The sequence below is a fragment of the Crotalus tigris genome, unplaced genomic scaffold, assembly GCF_016545835.1.
Source record: "Crotalus tigris isolate CLP2741 ecotype Arizona unplaced genomic scaffold, ASM1654583v1 scf7180000017685.4511686, whole genome shotgun sequence".
NCBI classification, from domain to species: domain Eukaryota; kingdom Metazoa; phylum Chordata; class Lepidosauria; order Squamata; family Viperidae; genus Crotalus; species Crotalus tigris.
In genome coordinates this window covers 2,253,656-2,276,564 of record NW_024096565.1, presented here as the reverse complement: position 1 = coordinate 2,276,564, position 22,909 = coordinate 2,253,656, and the positions used below count along the sequence as shown (strand labels likewise).

Here is a 22,909-nt window from a genome sequence, read left to right as displayed (position 1 = left end):
TCCAATACATCCAAGCTCAAAAGAAATACTTTTTTTTTCCTGACAGAGATTCAGCAAAGGTTATTTTATTACTTAATTGTAGATTAGTTGGACTCTGGAGGAAAAAAGAAAATGATAATCTGGCAAGACCTCTTCCAACCTGTTCTCCAGATATTTGGGACTGACCACTTAGCTGCGGTCAATAAAATCGGATTGATCTGATAATAACAAGATAAAACAAGTCAGAATGGTCAGGATATTTAGTAAAGAATGACGATTCCTGACAAATATCTGCAAAATGGGAACTACAAAATAGCATGTTCCATCATTTCAGTTACTCCTCTACCACATGGACTCAGTCTCTTTTCAGAAAGGATCTTTCAGTATATCTTTTCAGTAACAGCTGTTGGGGGGACATTAAATCTAGCCAGGGATAAATCCATTCCAAATTTTGGAATCATTGTGTGTCTAAGGTATTCTAGTTAATTCAAGAAGGTGTGCCGAGTAGGCCACAAAAATGTTTCTAGGTAGAATTGATAAGTCTGCTTTCCAGCTGTAAGCCAGCGGCCCATTTTAAGGTCAGCTAGTGTGTGTGAGATCATAGCCCATTAGGGTAATGGCTGGCCATGAAAAGCCATAAAACTGCAGTTTGGCATGTATTGCCTGGCACTAGGAAGACTGAAAGCTATCAATCATAATTAAAGGGCAAAGCCAGTGGAAAAAAGAGAGCTTAAATCTATAGGAAAAAATGAAAAGTCAGGCAGATGACAACTTTTCTGTTCATTGCACTTTTAAATGCTTAATATGTAATGCAGTTGTGAAGAAGAAAAATGATCATAAATATTTTCTTCCTGAACAGATACGAAAAATAAGACTACAGTCCCTATTAAGGAAGATGTTAATGTTAACTCAGATGGTAAGTTGGGGAGTGGGGGGTGGGTTGTCTTTAAGAGCTGCATTTCCTATGAGAAGAGAAGACATGAGAGCAATCTCATTTAGGTGTCAACGCTGCAAATATTGTATATTCTTGCTTTTGACAATATGCAGAACTGTCTGGTATTTATGGGGTTAATACAGAGCAGAAGGGAGGTGGGGGTAAAGCCCGGGAAAGAAAGAGGAAGAAAACCTATGACCTTCACACTAATTGGATAATGTGATATATGAAGTCTAATTTAGGGAGGGAACATGCTGATAATTTAACTGCTCAGAGGAAGAGAACTTAGATCCTAGCATCCCTCTGTTGTGCCTGTGCCGACATTTTGTAACAATAAAAGACTTTTAGGAAAATAAATGCCTGGAAGTTCTTTGAAATGTTTCATTAGCTGGAACCATAACATTAGGAGGATGAAGGATGCTTTAGATATGTTCACCACCTTGAGTTATAAAACTTATAAATGCAGAATAAAAGTAAATCCCAAGTCAGCCATTTTCTAAGGTTCTGAATGTGCTTACTGTTGAATGGTATTGTGCCTTGGAAATATTGTGCATTCATTTTATTACTTATATTCAGAAAAAGTCAGATCATATGAAAAAGTTGTGTGAAGTTGCATGCCTTTTGTGATCGTATATTTTAATTATTTTGTTGACTTTAAGGTCTTTTCTCTGATAGAAACTTCTTTTCAGTGCATTTTTAAGTGCTATATATGGAAACTACTAGAAGCTGAAAAATAACAAAATATCTTGACATTCTTGCTTTCTCAATTAATTGGATAGAAAGAAATTTGAATTTTTAATCCCCCCAAATTATCCAGGAGATTGTATAAACACAGCTTCTTTGGCTCCTGTGCTCTAAATCTTCTGTGGAATGGGTAGTAGGTGTAGTCTATGGGAAACTTCAGTAGGGAAAGTTTGTTCCTAATCATGCTATCTTACTATCTATCTGAGAACTTCGTAACTGCCTTTTTTTAGCTCCCTTGATGAAAACATTATTTTATTCTAGATGAGGATATCTTTAAACCTCCCAAGCTGACAGATGAAGATTTCTCACCATTTGGTTCTAAAGCTGGACTCTTCAGTGGTGGGACAGGACTCTTCGATGATGAGGTTAATATGTGGTTTGTATATTCCTTTAGGGAACTAGCTAGAGGCATGCGGCTATATGGATACCAGGCAGAAAGCTACTTTGAACCTAGGTGCATGTATCTCCATGAAGAGGCAAATGCATCCATGCCCCCCAAAAGAGTATAGGATAAATTACTGTGGTAGGATGAAAACACAATCACTGCAGTCTAATTTGTCTTCTTTGATGCCTATTTGATTCAGGCACATTATTTTCCCGGAATCGTATAGCTAACATGTAAGCCTGGAAAGGGACATGGCTTCTTTCAAGAGAGGTTGAGAGGAGCACATTTATACCCTCTAAGGCCCCTTTTTCCTACTTCACATCTAAATAGTTGTATGTCCTGAGAACTAGGCAAAAAGGCTTGATGGCACCTCTGCCATCTGTACTTCATTTGATTGTTTTATAGTCTTTTTTTTAAAGATTTGGTTTCCATAGGTTGGATCTTCTATCCCTCAGAACATTACAATCCTGTTCTGAACAAAGTTAAGCAGGAAAGAATTAACATGTTTCTCACTGGGTTATAACCGTGGTTATAAATCACGTATAATTGAAGGAGTATGAATTAGGTAGAGGATGGTATGCAGAAAAAATGTTTTGCCTATAACTTATAGTTAGACAGTTTTACCAAATCTGATTGTTCAACTAAAGAGAGCAGGCCTGTTATTCCTGAAGTCCCAAGGGCTTAGGGCTAATGAGGTCCACAAGATCTAGGCAAGTCAGTTTGGTGTAGTGCCAAATGTGCTGGCCTCAAAAGCAGGAAACCATGAATTATGAGCCTCCTTTAGGCATAAAAGCTAAGTAGATGACCAGTCCCTCTCTCTCAGCCCAACCCATCTTACAAGGCTGTTGTTGTGGGAGAAATAAGAGGCAGGAGTATTAGAAATGTTTTCCATCTTGACCAAATAAGTTTTTTTTAAAAAAAGGCAGGAAAAAAATATCATCTAATCTGTGTACTGTAAGCAAAATCTATTTGCAGAGCAAGGCAGCAAGAAGAATCAAAGTAACATAAGTCAAGAAATATGAAAATTATTTCCAGTAAAGTGGAAGGGAAATCTGAGAGATCCTCTTACAGTATATGTGTTCTTATAGCACTTCCCTTCCGAATATTAACCCACCTGAGAGATGTCTGGTCCACATTTTGACTATATTTAAAAGAGAACCAAATACCCGTCTCATTCTTCAGATCTTGGATTACAATCATTGGCATTGACTATCTGTTCCGAGGCAGATAGAACAGGTGCACAAGTCAAAATAGGCAAGGAAATAGTAAGAGAATTCTCCCTGGACAAGTACAAATCACCTGGGCCAAATGGTTTGCATCCCAGAATTCTGAAGGAGTGACAGATGTAATCTCAGAGCCACTGAATGTAATCTTTCAAAAATCCTGTATCACAGGGGAACTAGCAAAGGACTGGAAAAGACCCGATGTAGTACCAATCTACAAAAAGGGGGGGGGGGATGGATCCAGGATATTGTAGACCCATCAGCTTGACATCAGTACCTGTGAAAAAATGTTTACTAGAAGTCAGCATGGTTTGTTAAAAACAGGTCATGCCAGACAAAACTTATATCCTCCTTTGATAAAGTTACAAAATTAGTGGACTAGCGAAGTGCATAGAAAGAGCTTTTCTACTGCTCAGAAACATTGTGTTTGCCAGCTTTGTAGGTAGAAAGCTAGCAAGCATGATTGTTTTTGAACATCAAAAATGCTGAAAAGTTCAGATTTTCAAGGTGAGGACTAGTCATCAGTTGCTTTTTTCAGAGCCATCATAACTTCAAATAGTTGCTAAATGAAAGGTCACAAATCAAGAAGTAACTGTAATGATAAGGCACAATGTGCTATTTGTGTGCAAACTAGGCTGTTATGACTTGCTTAATAACCATGACTTTTTTAAAAAATGTGGCTTTGTGAACACAATTTTTGTCTAGATTATACATATATTTATATTTTATAGTGTCTTGATTCTAGAGGGATCTCACACCAAAGTTTGATGAAATTGAAAGTTAACTGCTTCTTTCACATTATAAACTACTTTTCATTATGAGCTCTAGATTCTTGTTATATGTGCATGCCTAATAAGTAGTCAGAAACTGAAATTTTTTTATATGTGAAATTATGTATAAAATAATTTTGAGTGGTTTTTGCAGTATTTGATGGCCTATTATTCTGTTTTCTGAATATAAAACACATTTTGTTACGAGGTATATTATTCTATTTTCAACCAGAAGGATCTTTTTGCTGAATTGCCAAAAGAGGAAGATTCAAAGGAAAAAGAAACACGAATACCAATAAATGATGGTAAGAATTTTTTATAAAACTTGAAGATTTAACAGATTAACACAAGAAAATTCTGCAGTTCATTTGGGAAAGATGGTCTTTTTAAAAAGTTCCTTTGAAAGTATATTGATACAAATATGATCTGATCCTAGATGAGAATATATTTAAGCCCCCCTCCAGTTTAGTAAAAAGTACTGTAGAATGCAGCTTTACTTTTCAAGTGTAACTATAAAATGTAGTTACCCTCCCCCAAAGAGCCTTTATTGATTCTCATTTATTCTCATGGATTAGATGTAAACCTTTATCTTCAACACACTTCATTGGCACCTGTTGCATTGGTAACAGAGCTTCCATGTCTCCATGAGGGTCACCTTCCTTAGGCTTTACACAGTGAGACTTCACTATTTCCTCAGCCCTTATATTCCATCTACCCACGATGATAGGAATCATATTAGACAGCACCATATCCACTTCATCAATGTCCTCGGGTAAAAGGACTCCCAGCAGACACAGTTGTAAGACACATCATCTTACAATTGTAATACTGTAAAGTGTCACACCTGTAACAGTGTAAGACGTCATCTCTGTGCCCATGAACAGTCAGAAATAAGGCAAATACATACCTAAAGGCATAGTTATAGAAAAAGAAGTTGACTTTAGGAAAGTTTCAATTTGATCCATTTTTCTATGCTTTTTAGAACCCTCATTAAAAGCAGTAAAGAAAGTTCCTCCTGGAGCAGTTTCTCTCTTTCCAGGTATGGATAATAAAAAATTGACCAATGATCTGCATTTTTTTTATCTTTAAGTTTACTTAATTGACTTTAAACTGCACTAATCCGTAAATATGTCTGTAGAATGGAATCTTCCAATCATTTAGCTTCATTACAGAAGCAAGCTATCCTTGATGCTTTAGTTGATCTAAACAAGTGGCACTTGCATTTCTGTATATACTGTAGATTCAGCTTTACACATCATACTAAAAATAAAGTTTTCTTATTTTTAGTTTTCATGTATGAACCAAGCCAGTTTTGTTTTCAGTAAACTGTGTTTAAACAAATGATGGCTTAAGTAGATAGATGATTTTGATCGGCGACCTCTACTGAACAGCTATTAGCAATAGCACTTAGATTTATACACCACAATGCTTTATAGCACTCTGAGTGGTTTACAACATCAGCATATCCCCCCCCCAACAATAATCTGGGTCTTCATTTTACTGACCTCAGAAGGATGGAAGGATGGGTCAACCTTGAGCCAGTCAGGATCGAATTCCTGGCAGAGGGCAGAATTGGCCTGCAATACTGCATTCTAACCATTGTATCTATATCTATCATATTTTGGAATCACTCATTTCCCTCGTAGAGGGATCTGGGACAGTGGGATGCTGCAACCAGGCATAAGTGCGAGCTGGTTGCCAAGTTCCCAAATTTTGTTCATGTGACTGAGGGGGCACTGCAATGATCAGAAATTTGAAGACTAATCATAAATCCATTCAATGCCATTGAAATTTCAAACATCACTGAACATTCATAATTCAAGGATTACCTTGAATTACCTTGATTACCTTGAATCTGAACCTTTTTCTTCTTCTCAGCAGCTGTCCTTTTTTCTCTATTTATATTATATGGCATCTTTGTCTTGCTCTCATTTGATGCAATCATTATTGTAACTCTTTTGTGTCATTTTGTAGTATAATTCTCATGGCTCTCCTCCAAATAGTTTCTACGTCAACTTTCCTACTGTGCATTTTCTATTCTTTCTGTTTGGAGATTAATCTATATTCTAGTACTTTTTATATAGTCTATTTGCTTTTTTCATATTCTGCAGTTTTGCTCCCAATAGTCATTCATATTAATTAACAGAATAAATTTTCAGTGATGTCAGAATACAAAACATTGAGACATCTGCTTGCAAGCAAGCACATCTGACAGACATCTGATAGATAGACAATTAATCAATAGAACAACTTGCCTCCAGAAGTTGTGGATGCTCCAATACTGGAGGCTTTTAAAGAAGAGATTGGACAACCATTTGACTGAAATGGTATAGGGCAGTGGTTCTCAACCTGTGGGTCAGGACCCCATTTGGGGTCAAATGACCATTTCACAGGGGTCACCAAACCACACTGCCCGCCATTTTTTTCCCTTTTCCCTAGCTGTCCTACTCCCTCTTATTGGTGGCCACACCCACTTGGGGGTCACCACAACATGGGGAACTGTATTATGGGGTCACACATTAGAAAGGTTGAGAACCACTGATATAGGGTTTCCTGCCTGAGCAGGATGTTGGATTCCTAGGTCCCTTCCAACGCTATTATTCTGCTGTTCTGTTATAACAATAAGGCAGAAAATGGGCAGAGGGGAGGAATGAAGAAGCCAATCATCATGTACATCTTTTGCATCATGGTTGATACAGTATAAAGCAGGGGTTCTCAACCTTGGCAACTTTAAGACTTGTGGACTTCAACTCCCAGAATTCCTCAGCCAGCTTCTGGGAATTGAAGTCCACAAGTCTTAAGTTGCCAAGGTTGAGAACCCCTGGTATAAAGGCTAAGCAGCATAGATATACATCCCCAATTTGAATCTTAAGATTCCTATTTTAAATTAATGGTTTAAAGGAGGTCGCTTTCAACAGTGTCTCATAGACTAGCAAAATGTTATTGCATATTAGGTAATAAGGGAATATGAAGCACACTGAAAACACTTTGCCAGGAATTGTTATTTATACTTGGAGAAGAATACCTGTTTTGGATTTAAAATAATGTTTTGTCACTCTAAATTCTTCCTGCTGGCCAACAGAGAGATTAAAATTATCTTGATTTAACAGCACTATAGATCTAAATAAACATTTTAAAGTTTTGTTGTTGCTACTTTTGGCAGAACTGTTTTGCTTTAGAAACCAATATTTGAAAAACCTTCCTAGAAATATTGTTAAACAATAAGATTACTTATACTTAAAATGGTACTGTCCATTGACAAGAAGTGAAGTATCTGTGTATTTGGAAGTTGTATAGCAAATTTTATGCCTAATGATTTATAAGGCAAATGCTTTATTTGCTCCATGATTTTGAATTTTTTTTAAGTAAAACAATTTATAGAACTTCAGCTCTAGATATCAGATGATTATTTTTAAACTCTGTTCATAGGTATAAATGATGTATTTAGTCCTTCAGTTCTACTGGAGAAAGAGAATAAAAAGTTGACAGAATCAATCACAGATAAATCTCCCAAGCTATATGAAGCTCCTGGTCTATTTGAGGAAGATAACAACTTTGAATCCAATAAGAGTAGTAGTGTTGTAGGTAAGTTTCTAAATCTTAAACTTTTTAACTCCTTCTCCTTTATCATAATTAAAAGAGCTTAGAATCTCTTTAGGTAATGTATCTTAGTTTGTGACAGTGCTCTTGATAGTGAAATATAAGCTATTTTTCTGTAGTCTTCTGTCACATTAATAAAACTTTATTGCATATTACATTTAATTTATATTTTTAATAATATGGAAGTATTCATTAAAATATAGTATACAATAAAGTATTTTAATTATATGTGAGATCCCTTAATTATTTTTATCTATATATGTATAAGTGGTTTATCAGTATTACTGTTTTGTTAACTGACTTTTTCTGTTGCTGATAAATCTGATCCTAAAGTGAACTCTTTGTGTCTTATTTTTAAATAGCCAAATCTTCTGTGGACTTCTTTGATGTTGATGGGGATCTATTCAAGGAAAAGGCTGACATTGCAAAAAACGTAATTTTTCTTTTCAAACAGACTTTTTAAAAAAGTGTTACACTGAAGATTAGTTTGTAATGAGTTACCTCAATTTCAACATCCAGTGAACTTAAATGTGAATCAGTTTAATCCCCCTCCTTCCAAATTCACCAAATATTTTGCAGTTAGTAAAATCAGATAGTGCCAGACCTGCCACAATTTAAACCTCTAAATAAAAATGACCCTTGGCTTTATTTGTTGAGAAAGAAATAGTTCATTAGAGATCAAGTGTATTGCAATAATGCAAAGCCAGAACTGAGAATCATGTACCAATATCCCTAAATTCTACTTTTCCCACCCTTAACTCTATTTCATTGCCCACTCCAGTATAACCAATCAGGTTCAGGCAGGATGTTTTCATAATGATCAGTCCAAGCTCAGTTTGGTATGTGGTCCCCTTCTTCCAGCTGGGTGACTGTGAGGCCGCATCTTGAACAGATACAGCAATTACTTTTTGTTTCCCAAAGCATTCACCTCCCCTCATTCCCCCTCCCCACAGTTCCTGGCAGGCTGTCACCACATAGCAGTGAAGTACAAGCAAGCATATGGTGAGAGCTGACAGATAGCTCTTCCTTTGCTCTAGAACAGAGTTCCCCAACCTTTTCAGATTTGTGGACCAGTGGAGGGGGGGAAGAGTGGATGGTTCTGCGCAAGTGGTGGGCAAGCATGCACATTCCATTTGTATGAAGGGTGGGTATGCCCGCCACTCAGGAAAATGAAGCATGCAAGCATGCGCTTGCCCGATGTATGCTCGCCTGCCACTTCCATGGCCCAGTTCCGAATGGCCGGGTGTTGGGGATCTCTGCTCTAGAACAGAAGAGCTTGACTGAATGATGTAGTGGGGATTGTTGTTATCACTTCAGAGTCCACAGAGCAGATTTCATATACTGTTAACGCTAGATTTAGCTGGAATCTTCCATTTATGCTTTGGTCTAGTTCTTGTCACTTCAAGAATTCTATCAAAGGTTAAGGAGAAGCTCTTCACAAAAATAGCACATGATACTTGGAAATATCTGTTCATCTTTTACATCAAGAACTGGTACATTTTTGGTGGTTGGGAGGCCAAATGTTTCCTGGAAATGGTTCACTATTATCTTAGTTGGAAAATAAAGAAAAAACACTCCAAAATACAAAATTGAGATATGTCATGAAAACGTTTCTGTATTAACATTAGAATTAAATTACACATAATGATATTGTATTTATCTTTGATTCTATATTAATAAATACCAGTCCCAGGCCAAATACAATTTGATGAGACCTGACAGTCCTGCCCACAATTGGTGGCATTTCCTTGTTGCCTACTTTTTTACCATTATCATTTCTCTTATCCTCCATTAGTCTAATCTAATCCTCCATGCTACTAGTGAGGGAGTAACACAGGTGAAGGAGGATAACCATATTTTACTTTCAACAAAGGCACAAAATCCTTAAGACACTTTCTGTCCTTTTAGCTCTTAATTTTTCACCATCTCTTTCTTGCAGGTGGACAAAATCTGATTGTCTGATTGAAGCACAAGGAGCAATACCTGCTCTTTGGTCGCATAAAAAGAAAAGTGTTGATTAATTATGACATAAAGTAATTGGTAAATAGGATCAGTGCATGCTATAACAAAATATAGTGAATTAGCTTATATAAATTATCTGATTAGATGTTTGCAAATCTATGATGATTGAACTTCTAGTGCACAGTTGTAATCTAGGTTTAAGAGTTAGTTCATGATAAAACCTTTGTTTTTCTCTCTCAAATATTACCATGTAGTTAGATTAAGCTCTTTTGCTTAATTCTAAAGCATAAGAAACGAGGGCATTTTGTTTTTCCTTGTCTTCATATGATTTTGTTTTTCTTTGCCCTCAATGGAAGGGAATGTATTCTGTATGCACCCAATGAAAACTGATAATTCAGAGTTGGTACCACCTCTGAATTTTCAGTTTTGATTGTGTGCATACAGTCTACATTCCCTTCTAATGAGGATAGGGAAAGGAAAAACGAAAAGGCCAGAATGCGGCCTGAAAGGAAGAAAATTCTTCATAATCAGAAACCACTTGTCTTTAGTTTTCATATATTGGTTTTCCAAATTTACAGAAAAAAAAATCACAAATCAATGACTGGAAGTAATTTCAAAAGTAGACTGCTTACATTAAACTTTTAGATTTATAAATTTGTATGTGTATTGTGTGTTTTTAAGAGTCAACCTTCTTCTGATAAGAAGTTCAAAAATTTAACTCCAACACCTTTCAAGAGTCAGAAAAGCCTATTCTCTGATGAAGAGGATTCTGAAGTAAGTTCTTAATGATTTAATTTAGCATACAGTTAAATATTGCTTATACCACCTCCTTATTGAAATACTGAAGCTGGGAATAATTATGTCTCCTTTGCAATGTTAGCATGATATGTGAAAGCCTACAGTATAATTAATTGTTATGATTACTAGCCATGGAACTCCAATTACTAAGATTTCTAGAAATGGGATATTTAAGTTGTACTTAACTTGCAACTCAATGTAATTGACTCATTGTAGTTGAGTCACTCAACGTATAGTCTTCAATGGAACTACATCTACATGGAAGAAAGGAAGCAGTTAGATTACCCCAAGGTTCCGTTTTAGGCCCAGTACTCTTCAACATCTTCATAAACAATTTAGATGAAGGAATAAAAGGGGAACTCATCAAATTTGTAGACAACACTAAACTGGCAGGAATAGCCAACACTTCAGAAGATAGGCTCAAGATCCAGATGGATGTCAACAGATTTGAACACTGGGTCCTATCTAATAAAATGAAATTCAGTATAGAGAAAAGTAAGGTTTTACATTTGGGCAAGAAAAGTCAAATGTACAGGTACAGATTAGGTGAAACCAGGATCATTAGCAGTAACTGTGAGAGGGATCTTGAAGTCCTAATGGACAGTCACTTAAATATGAGCCAGCGGTGTGCAACAGCAGCCAAAAAAGCCAATACAATCCTAGGTTGCATTAACAGAGGGATAGAATCAATATTACATGAAGTATTAGTACCATTTTATAAAGCCTTAGTAAGACCATACTTAGAATACCTCATCTAGTTTTGGTCACCATATTATAAAAAAGATGTAAAGACTTTGGAAAGAGTACATAAAAGAACAACAAAGATGTTTAGGGGGCTGGAGGCTAAAACATATGAAGAACGGTTGCAGAAATTGGGTTTGTCTAGTCTAGTAAAAAAAAGGACTAGGGGTGACATGAAAGCAGTGCTCCAATATTTGAGGAGCTGCCAGAAAGAAGAGGGAGTCAACCTATTTTCCGAAGCACCAAAAGGAGAGGCAGTGAATAGAAACTAATGAAGGAGAAAAATAATCTAGAACTAAGGAAAAAATTCCTAATAGTGAAAACAACCAATGGAATGGCTTGCTTCAGAAGTTGTAGGTGCTCCATCAGAATTGACTGGATAGCACTTATCTGGAATGGTATAGGGTCTCCTGCTTGAGTAGGGGGTTGGCCCCTTCCAACTCTGTTATTCTGTAATTCTGTTAAGTTGAACAATATAGGAGAATTTTTTATTATAAAGATGAGATGAGAATTTCTTCTTTACTGGGATGGGGATAAAAGGGTACATGTTGTGGGCTAGCACAATCAAATATCTGCTGCAAACTAGAGGCTCACAACTCAAGTCTCTAATATTTGCCTTGACATGTAACTTGGTTAACTGGAGGAACCAGTCTTTACTTCCTTCCTACTACCTATAACTACCAGAGCTCAGAATAGCACCTGTCCAACAGTGATTGTGGAAGTGTGTTTCAGGAGTGTTTTATTTTAACATTAGTTCATCTTCTGTCAGATATGGAATCAATTCTTGGGCTCAGTATCTTTACTAAAATGTTTGACAGCACAAAGGTGTTACACAAGAATAGTTATTTAGTGTTTACTGTTTTAATAGAAAGGCTGTTAACATAATGATTCCTTGCTATCAAGGGATAGCATTCTTCCATTTGCCATTTTGTTGTCTTCAGTTGGCTGCTGAAAACATTCCAAAAGGGTAAATGCATATCTTTAAAAATGCTATATGTGGCTTTCTTTCATACGCAACAGGATTTGTTTTCTTCACATCAGCCTACAGAAGTGAAGAATTCATCTTTGTCATCTACTAAAGTAACGATAAAAACTTCATTGTCTTTGTTTGAAGATGAGGAAGAAGAGGTATGTAATATCTGAAAACAACATTTTATAGTAAAAGGTGACAAGATGACTGTAAAACTGAGAAAATTCCATTTGTATTGATCTGTGTGTTTGAAACTTAATAGGTCCTTTCACAGGTCAATTTACCTAAGAACCAAAAATCAGATCTAATGTAATCTACGATCTTGAATTTTATTTCTCAAGCAATAAAAGGTTAATGTTAAAATAAAACAAATCTATCAAGGTCACTAGAGGATGGATTGAGAGAAAGGAGATGAAATTCAAAATACAAACTCAGATGTGCAACAGTCTCATTTTGTACCAACAAAACAAAGCTTTCCAGAAACACTCTTAATATACATCGTAATTTCAGTTAGGTGTTTTTCTCTCTTTAAAACCAACTTCCTCTGAAGCACTGCTTTACTCAGTTTTTTTTTTTTTTATTCTGAGCCATAATCTTCCTTTCTTCCCCCCAATCCTTGATTGGGTTGCTTGCTCAGCCATAATCAGCAACCACAAAACTGAGACCAACAAAGAAGCAGCAATACTGTATTCACTTCAGCATAGTCAGGAACAATGTAAAAATATACTTCTTGTCTGTTGATTTGATGCTTCTTTTTAATATCTACATCTTACAGAACTAAAACTGAAAATCTTTTTAAAAGAAAACAAATTTAATATGAAATATTTCTCATCACGGAAAATGCAAAATTAACCACCAATGTCAAATGTATCTGCAGTATATTCGTCAGAAGTTGCACACTGCTGATTTAGGATTGCCCGGCAGAGAGTATGGGAATAGTTCGTCCTAAGCACATAAAGTTTGTTTTAAGTTCCCATTTTGTCCTACTGTGAAAGATTCCAAATACAACTTTGGAATATAAAATACTGTTAGTGGTTTGTTTGGAATAAAACATTTTTCCATTCATGTGTTTATGAATTTATATAAGCATATAAGAATGCCCTCCATGAGACTTTAGAGAAGACAGAAATTTACTGACTGCAGATTTTCTCAGAATTTCATGGAGGGTATTCTCACATCTTATTTTTAGGGACCACTTGAAAGTGATTCCTGAGGTTTCCGCAAGAATCATGGAGATGACAAAGTAGTTATTACTTCCAGGCCTACTAACAGTGGCTGCATGTGTAAGAAGGGCATGGTAGAGAGTTATGATTTGATCCCCACTGATGTTCATCTATTAGTATACTCAATATTAACTCTAAACCAGTGGTTCTCAACCTTTTTAATGCCGCGACCCCCAACCGTTGTAAGTCGAGGACTACTCAACCGGTCGTAAGTCGAGGATTACTCAACTGGTGCAGCACCATTTGCAGACTGGGGCTTTTGGCGGGCTCAGCAGGGCAGAGACAGCCTGGACAATTCCTATTGGCTTTTGAAAGCCAATAGAATTAGACTCTATTCAAGAGAGTCTATTTTATTGGCTTTCAAAAGCCAATAGAATAAAAGGGAGTAGCACAGCTGAGGAAAAGGGGGAAAAAAATGGCGGACTGCGTTGTTTGGCGACCCCCGTGAAATGGGCATTCGACCCCAAATGGGGTCCTGACCCACAGGTTGAGAACCACTGCTCTTTAAACATAGATGTAATATAAATTAATATAATCAATATAAAAAGTATTTCCCAAATCCGAAAGTTTTACTCATAGTTAGTAGCGTTATCATCTCATGGCTGGATTATTACAATAGTCAGTGTGAGGTTGCCCTTGAAGATGATGTGGAAGCTGGTGGTATATGCAGGAAACTGAGTAGTTACAGGTTACAGTTACAGATACGTGGAAGTTCATTCATATAACACCACTACTATGGAAGCTATTGTGGTATAGGTTAGCTTCTGGATGCAATTCAGGATACCAATCATCAATTTTAGAGCTCATGGACTGGATATCTCCAAGTAAAATCTCATTCCCAGGTAAGATCTGGGAGAGAAAGGAAGTTCCATCATTGAGAGAATGACGCCTTCACTGCAGGGCTCAAGCCTTCTCAGTGATGGTCTTTCCTTATCACATTTTCAGAAAACCATAAAACATAGTTCTTCAGAAAGGCATGTAGGGATGAAAAAGACCGCATATTTCAAAGTGAGGTGCATTTAATTGTTTAATAGGGAAGTTGAACAGAAGTTTGAATAGAATCTGTACAAGCCTTGAAAATAACTTATGTAAATATCAATGAAGGAGACTGGAAAAAGGAAATGGGCAGCTCAAAAATGTGAAATATGAATAAATAAAAAGACATCAGATCTTAGCACTGGAGCACAACACTCAATGTGTACCTTCTATCATTCAGTAGGATAATTATTTAGAAAATTAGCTTTCTTATTTTCATAGATGGTATGTATTTTTGAGATGTAAAGGTGCAGCTAAATAGCTTTATAATACATGAACTTAAGAAAGTTACATTGGGGCTTAAAATTTGTGAACCCTTTTGACTTGTCAATATTTGTGTGCCAATATGTGACCGGTTCTCACACAAATCCTAAAAACTAGACAAGAGAATCCAGTTAAATGACTCAAAAAGTGTGTGTGTGTGAGAGAGAGAGAAGAGAGAGAGAGAGAGATTGGCCCAAAGTAACCCAGCCAGATTTCTTGCCTAAGGGGGAACCTAGAATTCACAATCTCCTGATTTCTAGGCCAGCAGCTTAATCACTACATGAAACAGATTATATTGTGTTCCTTTGAGTCTATTTTATTCTGTTTACTGTGCATTGATTAATTATGAGTTGTATAGTAAAAATATGGAGCCTAATAGAGATTGGTTTTTCATTGTCTGCAGTAAATTAAATTCTACTTGTTGTTTTTTTTCCAGGACCTCTTTGGATCTGTGCCAAAGATGTCAAAATCTTCTCAGAAGAGAACAGCCACCTTATTTTTCAGCAGTGATGAAGAGGTACCATGTTCAGAGGTTATTAAAATGTGGGTCTGCAACATGAAGCCACATTTGTTTACTATAGAACCTTCATTGCTTGGGAATTGTTTACATATGATGGTTTCATTTGCTCTATTTCAAGCCAATGTAGAATATACAGTGCCAAATGAACCTACTCTGCCTCTGAAGTTCTGTTGGCCCCAGATATAAGGACTAAGATCCAGAAATAAACATGATAAAAAAACATGGAACAACCGTTATATTAAATATCTTCTGTTGTTACAGGATTGCTTTTTCTTCAGAATGTAAATTATGTGTTAAGTAGGAATTTTGAATCAGGGAGGTTGAATTTATTTTAAATTTGTGCATCACATGACTACAAGAGACTCTGGGCAATACATAAAGCCACCCAGCACTAAAAATAAGGAACAAAAGATGGCAAAAACTGGGCAACAAGAAACGGATCCAAACGATCTACAATCCTTCCTCGCCAAAAACCTGGATGTGGAGTCAGCTCTTTAAGGCCCTCCTAAATACCAGGAAGGAAGAAGCTACACAGATCTCAAGAACCTAATTCCAGAGGGCAGGGATTATAACAAGAGGCAATATTCTTTCAGAGTCCCAACAAATACCATTGTTTGGTTACTGTTGGCATACTAACCCTTTCTGATTGAATCGGCTGGCAGATACTATGTGAGACAGGCAATCCGTCAGGTTTATAGGTAACAATCAGCACCTTAAATCACACCCCAAAGTAAACTGGAAACAGGGAAACCCACAAAGCAGAGTTACTGTATGGTCATATTGAGACATGTCTGTCACTGCCTTCACCACTCCATTCTGGAAAAGTTAAAACTTCTGAATAGTCTTCTAGGACTATTCTAGTATGTAGAAGATATTGCAGTATGACAGAAAACTAGGTCATGAGTCACTGAAGGATTTTAGACATATTTTATCAGGAAGAACCCTAATTGCAGACTAGTAAAAAGACATATTCATAGGTCATATTCATAACCTGTTTTCCATTAGGATCCCCTTTAAACTATAACTAATATTTAATCTTATTTTGATTTCATGCTCTTAAGAGAAACATTTGAGTTATATGGTGAGATTGGTTTAGTTCTAGGTTCGTATGTCACTATTTTGGTAGCATCTTGATTATTATGCATTTATTGATGTACTTTGATGTGAACTTGACCCACCATATTTGAACCTCTGTATCTGAATAATGAATTACAAGACTGAAGAATAATTACATAATAACTGGTATGTTTTTAGGATCATTGTAATAATAAAAAAGAGGTCAAAGCTACTTCTGAAGGAAGTAAAAAAAAGGTACCTGTAAAGTCTGCTTATGGGTCCAGTCAAGCTATTAAGAGAAGCCTCTTTGAAGAAGGAGGAGAAGGAGAAGATGATTTTGTTGTTACCACAAAAGACAGGTAAAAGATTTAGCTACAAGAAAATGACATGTTCATTTATTAATACTGTATTTTATTCAAAAACGATTTTTTTTAAAAAAAAAGATAATTGGTTCAGATTAAGTGACAAAGTATCTGAATTGTTTTTGTAAATTAGGAGTTTTGAATCTATTACTTTCTTACTTCTGAGCATTGGGAAATGGTTGAAGAGCATTGGGAAATGATCAGAATTAAGATTCTGTAGAGTCCAATTATTACTGAATACTTTTTTTTTTTTAAGTGCAAATGCCTGATTAGCTAAGACGGCCTCCAGCAGGTGCTATTTCTGAGAAAGGGGAGCATAGGGGTTTTTTTATTATTGTTATTTAGTGCATTCTCAAGCACAAAAACTGTTAACATCTCTTCATGAGAGTTGTACCTCCGGCTTCCCCAGATTCTGGGGGACCTAAAAAGGCATTATTTTCAGCCCCCAAAGATAGAGCTGACAGGAAAATGTTAACTCCCTCTCTCTTACAAAAAGGCAAACTTATAAACTACAATAAATGCTTTTTGGACATGTGGAAGAAACAGCATCTCCTCAGTCATAGCTCTGCCTATTATAAGAACAAAAAATAAAAATGGAAAAGATGTGAAAGAAATTGTCAGAAAGAAAGGGCCAGCAGCATGATAAAAAGGATTGTTTTTGGAAAAAGTAGGAAAAAATTACATAAACCATATGGGGGGGGGGTTATGCCACTAATCATTTTCTTAAACTATTATGCTAAGAATTGAGGGGGAAATAAACACTGGAGGAAAAAAAGACTACAGGAGCTTGTTTTTTTTAAAAAAGTGAGCTCATAGGAAGAACAAATTTCAGCTGAACACCAGAAGCATTAAAAGGGTCACATTACTCACCTGTCAACACCATGAACAAAGGAGATACTATCCATCAGGAACAGTTGATCAGAGGATGGATTGCTCTGGTGTATTCAGCCAGCAACCAGCATCTCTTCAACAAGAAGTAGCTGTAACATCACAAATCATTTGGTCAGATCTGATAGCATGTGTCTTAATAGTCATTAATAAGGCAACAATCTAAGTGAAAAAAGATAATTCTTTAAACATTCTAAGACAAATAGCTGTGCTTCCATAGAGTAGCCTTTGACCGCATGGGATTATTAACCTTTACCAACCCTTTCTGGATCTGCTACTGTAGACTTTCTTCTTGCTTCCATCTTTAGTGACTAAAAAAAATAATTGTATTCAGTTTATGGTATTCAAATAATGGCAGGTACTCAAATAATGGTAGTCTGATGACTACTGGAAGAGTTGCCACCAGGGTTTATTAGGGCTAAAGGCTACATGGGAAGTCAGAGAAAGATACCAAAAGAAGTGCGGAAGTACCAATAAAACTGCATGCTTATATTTATGTTGTAATCAGGAATTGGAGAGCCAATTTGGTATAGTGGTTAATCCATCAGGCTAGAAATGGGGAGACTGTAAATACTACTCCCACCTTAGGCACAAAGCCAGCTGGATGATTCTCAGCCCTAGGAAAAAGGTTATGACAAACTGCTTTTGAAATCTTGCCCAGAAAACCTCAGGGACTAGTGCAGGAAGTTACCAGGAGTCAACAAAGGCACAAAAAAGAAGGGGGGAAAAATCCAGGAATTATTCTTAGCTCAGACATTTTACAATTAATTAATGTAGGCAATATAATACTTAACTAGGTTAGCTCTTAGCTTGACCTAACTGATAAAATATTTGTGAAAATAGTTGTAAAGAAATAATTACAAAATTCTAGCTATTAGCTAAATCACAGATATACTATTAAAATACCATTATAATAAAAGGTAACAAGGCAATAGCAGACATCCACCTTGGACCAAACTCCAAATCTTAATCATTTTAAATAATGCAGGTTTGACTTTTTTTCTTTGTTTCAGCAGTAAAAAAACACCTCAAAAAACTGCTGCTCTATTTGAAGATGGTACCTTGCACTACAGCTCTCAACCAGCCTTAACCAGCCCTCAACCAGCCTCATCTGATGCCCAAACAATAACAGTATGTACAGACCAAGTAAGCAGTAATCCAAATTGTGACTTTGTAAACATTAAAGCAGGGGTCTTCAAACTTGGCCCTTTTATGACTTGTGGACTTCAACATCCAGAATTCCTCAGACAGCATGCCTGGCTGAGGAAATCTGGGAGTTGAAGTTCACAAGTCATAAAAGGACCAAGTTTGAAGAGCCTGCATTAAAAGGTTAACACTCTCATTCACCTGATACAGCACTTTGCATCCTATTCTGCACATTGCAGAAAGTGTCATCCTAATGAGGGTTATAGCCACTTAGATGCATCCAATGAAGGTTTGAGGGGGGAAAAGGTGACATTTCTGAATAATCAGCTATGGGATTGCAATCTGAAAGATTTGTGTAAGCATAGCAGAATCTTACAGCAGTTTGTCAGATTATTAAATGTATTATGAGAATTTGTGGATTAGAATCTATTTTAATCATATACATGATGAAGTGATCAAATCTAATTTATTTATTTTTTACAAGTAAGGTAATAAACATATCCAACATACCTCCTTTCCCCTATTTTCCTCACAACAATAACCTATGAGGTGAGTTACGCTGAGAGAGAGAGTGACTGGTCGAAAGTCACCCAGCTGGCTTTCATGGCTAAGGCAGGACTTGAACTCACAATCTCCCACTTTCACGCATAGTGCCTTAACCACTAGACCAAACTGGTTCTATCCACTATAATAAATTCATTCTTTTTAAAAAAGTATTATAAATGATGTATCTGGTTGGTAACAAATACAACATGAACAGTAAATTCCACTACTTTGTTGTCTAAATTTAAACAGCAAAACCCAGTTATAATGTATCTTCCTATTTGTCATCTGGATAACATAGTAAATCACAAATAATAATAGAAACTTCTGAATATAAAACATTGGCTATTTTGATGTTCAAGGGCAACTGTTAGGACTGGATTTTCTGGTGAAGCAGATTAAGATAAAATAGATTAGATAGATCAGTGGTTCTCAACCTGTGGGTCGGGACCCCATTTGGGGTCGAACGACCATTTCACGGGGGTCGCCAAACAAGGCTGTCCGCCATTTTTTTTCCCTTTTCTTTGGCCATGCCCCTGGCAACCGGTGATGTATAAGTGGTTGGGGGTCACCACAACATGGAGAACTGTATTATGGGGTCGCGGCATTAGAAAGGGTGAGAACCACTGATAGATAGATAGATAGATAGATAGATAGATAGATAGATAGATAGATAGATAGATAGATAGATAGATAGATAGATAGATAGCCTTTGCCATTTTTTACTGTGGGCACAATGGCACACATTAAAAATGAAATTTAGTTGCTTGCTCTCAAAGTGTACACATACATAACACATTTAAATATGCTATATGTGTGTGTGTGTGAACAAAATTCTGTGAACAATTAGCGGTTCCCTCTGAACTGGAATTCCATGAATTTCTGAGCTAATTTTAATACAAGATGTATATGTGTATCCATCAGTTAAGCACTGATTGTTAACATACATGATACATCCAGGCCATTTGTGGCATGGGTGCTTACAGTTGTAAAAAATAGAGTTTTATAGAGAAGGGTAGAATTCTCCTCTTTTACTTCTTGATCAGCAGAAAGATTTCTTGGAAACACCTCAAAAGAAATTAATAGAAAAGAAGGCAGGACGTTCAGAAGAATCTGGTATACATCATGGTTATGATCTTGGAGAAGGAGGAAATGTACTGGAGCAACAAAGGAATGAAAAAGTGAGGAAAAACTTTGTATATATTATGTATATGTTGCTACATACCAATGGTGCAACATTTTATAAAAAATCTCTTTAAGATTTCAGTCCTTTCAACCCCATATTTTCCCATTGTTCCATATGCATATTATAACCAATTTTTTTTATCATACATTATCTCACTTCTGTTTCAAATTTCAGTAAAAGTTTTATTTCAATAATTACATGTTCATTGGTAAGCAATTCTATTTCAAATTTATCTTACGCTATTCAAAACCATAAATTATTTTTTTCTACTCTAAACCTTTATGATAGTTGTACATAAGAAAATCATTGGTACATTCCTCTGCCACCAGTTTTCTTTTATTTTAAATTCCCCTTGACAAAATTCTGATTTCTCACAATAGCTAAGTCATTTTTGTTTTCTAATATTTCTCGCCTGTAAATGTTTCTTGTGCTGAGAATCATAAAGGCTGCGTTTGTATTAATTTCATATTCTTGATATCGCATGTATAACCTAATGATTTTTAAACTTTGCTTTATTGTACGACAAAGTTGTCCATCTCACAGTCAGCCAGATGTTCAGATTGGATTTGGCGTTTTTGTCTGCCTAGTGGGTCCTTCCCAAGCACCTGGAATAGGCAGGTGGTGATGTTTAATGGTGTTATAAATATTGCCACAGGATGTAAGGTGTTCTGAGTAAAGCTGCCTTTGCAATTGACTGATGGTGAATTTGTCAGTATTGATGGTGTTCAAGAGATGCTCCTGTTATTTTGAGATTGCAGCCAAAGTGCCCATTACTATTGGAGTTACCTTTGCTTCCTTTTGCTATAGTTGTTTTATTTCTCTTCACAGTCTTTTGAATTATCCAGTTCTTTCTCTCATATTCTGTTGTCTCCAGGTACTGCCACATCCACTATCCAGACTGTTTTGTCTTTTTTATTGACAATTGTTAAGTCTGTGGCAGTTTGAATTCTAAAACAGAGCTTCCCAATCTTTTGGGCACCAGGGACCGGTGCCATGGAGAAAGGTTTTTTTTCGCAGACCACAGGGTATGTGGTTTTGAATACTGCTTGCATCCCGAGGATGGAGCTTTGCTTGTTAGTGCAGCCCACTTGCTGGCATGCTACGGACCGATGCCGGTCCAGAGACCGGGAGTTGGGGACCCCTGTTCTAAAATCCCAGAGCACTTTAGCTTCTTCATTTTCTATGACTTTCTCTATTTTATGGTCCCACCAGTTCTTGTTTGCAGGCAAATGGTATTTCTTGCAGGTCTTCTAATACACCATTGTTTCTACTTTGTCATGCTGCTGCTTGTAGTCAGTCTGTGCAATCTTCTTGCAACAGCTTACCAAATCTCAGGTCTCGTCCTTTTGACTCCAAGAGCCTTCTATTTCTGAGCAGAACCTGCTCTTTCATATAAACCAAACAGCAAGTTGCAAAATATAATTTCAAATCAAGTAAACCCAATCCTCCTCTTTCCATTGCATCTTATAACACCTTGTATTTAATTCATGCTTTCTGGTGACACAAATTTAAACATATCCTTCCGCCATTGCTTAAATAGTGAATCAAGTGTCAAAGCATGTATTGTCTGAAACAAAAAAGTCATTTTGGCAAGACGTTCACTTTTATCACTTGTCATAGTGACACCCAGATATTTTGCTTTCTGTTCAGTCTTAAAACCTATTTTATTCATCAATTTTATTTGAGCTCCTATTTTCATATTTTTGCTAACATCTTTGTCTTCTGTTTATTAAACTTGGAAGATGCTAACGTTTAATATTATTTTTGTTTGCCACATAATATCCTACACAAATCGATTTGTGGAGTTGAGCAAATTATTAGATATTAGATATATGTTTACTACTTTGTATATATAAAGTGGAATAATAAACATACCAGACTTAACAATTGTAAATAAAAAAGACAAAAAAAGTCTGGATAGTGGAAATGGCAGTACTTGGAGAAAACAGAAGAGAAGAGAACGAACTGAAGAAGATAACAAAATAAAAAGACCTGTAAATAGAAATAAAACGATTGTGGCAAAGGAAAGCAAAGGTAGTACCAATAGTAATAGGTACCAAAGGTGCAATAGAGCATTACTTGAACATCATCAGCATTGACAATTCACCATCAGTCAATTGCAAAAGGTACCTTTACTTGGAACAGCTTATATTCTGCAAAGATATCTATTATCCCACGTCTTTGGGAAGGACTCAATAGCCGGACAAAAATGTTAATTCCAGTCTGAACATCTGACAAATTTAATCAATTTGACACAGGCCCAAATAATAACTTCTCTCTATGAACTTCCAGCTCTTTTTCGAGAAAGATGCCAAGAGAAAGATGCGAACTGTATACAGTTTGTTTGAGGAAGAGGAGAAAAATGAAGTTATGGATTCTAGTAAGAATAAACATATTGGAATAGGGAAGGTGAGTAACATGGGGTGGTAGTGGAATGAGACAACTCACAGTGGGCAGATGTGGCCGGGTGAGCACAAAGGAGTGAGTGTGGCCGAGACGATGCGATTGACTCAGCATGACTCTGGTGGGCATGGGAAAGTGGGCACAGATGGATGGCTGTTAATGGCACGACATGGCCAG

At 36.4% G+C, this 22,909-nt stretch overlaps 1 protein-coding gene across 9 annotated transcripts in view; it reads left to right on the top strand.

Moving 5' to 3' along the window:
• The window catches only part of WASHC2C (WASH complex subunit 2C), a 46,606-nt gene that overhangs the window by 13,138 nt on the left and 10,559 nt on the right, over nucleotides 1-22,909 (top strand). The window contains exons 10-22 of one of the 9 annotated variants that reach the window (XM_039337706.1): nucleotides 839-895; nucleotides 1,919-2,022; nucleotides 4,268-4,340; nucleotides 5,018-5,074; nucleotides 7,465-7,620; nucleotides 7,998-8,068; nucleotides 10,279-10,371; nucleotides 12,157-12,264; nucleotides 15,065-15,145; nucleotides 16,403-16,563; nucleotides 18,468-18,600; nucleotides 20,190-20,324; nucleotides 22,622-22,738. In XM_039337706.1, coding sequence (XP_039193640.1) covers nucleotides 839-895; nucleotides 1,919-2,022; nucleotides 4,268-4,340; nucleotides 5,018-5,074; nucleotides 7,465-7,620; nucleotides 7,998-8,068; nucleotides 10,279-10,371; nucleotides 12,157-12,264; nucleotides 15,065-15,145; nucleotides 16,403-16,563; nucleotides 18,468-18,600; nucleotides 20,190-20,324; nucleotides 22,622-22,738 — 1,346 coding nt within the window. The remainder of the gene's footprint in view (nucleotides 1-838; nucleotides 896-1,918; nucleotides 2,023-4,267; nucleotides 4,341-5,017; nucleotides 5,075-7,464; nucleotides 7,621-7,997; nucleotides 8,069-10,278; nucleotides 10,372-12,156; nucleotides 12,265-15,064; nucleotides 15,146-16,402; nucleotides 16,564-18,467; nucleotides 18,601-20,189; nucleotides 20,325-22,621; nucleotides 22,739-22,909) is intronic. The other 8 variants (XM_039337709.1, XM_039337714.1, XM_039337713.1 and 5 more) reach the window with 8 other exon arrangements.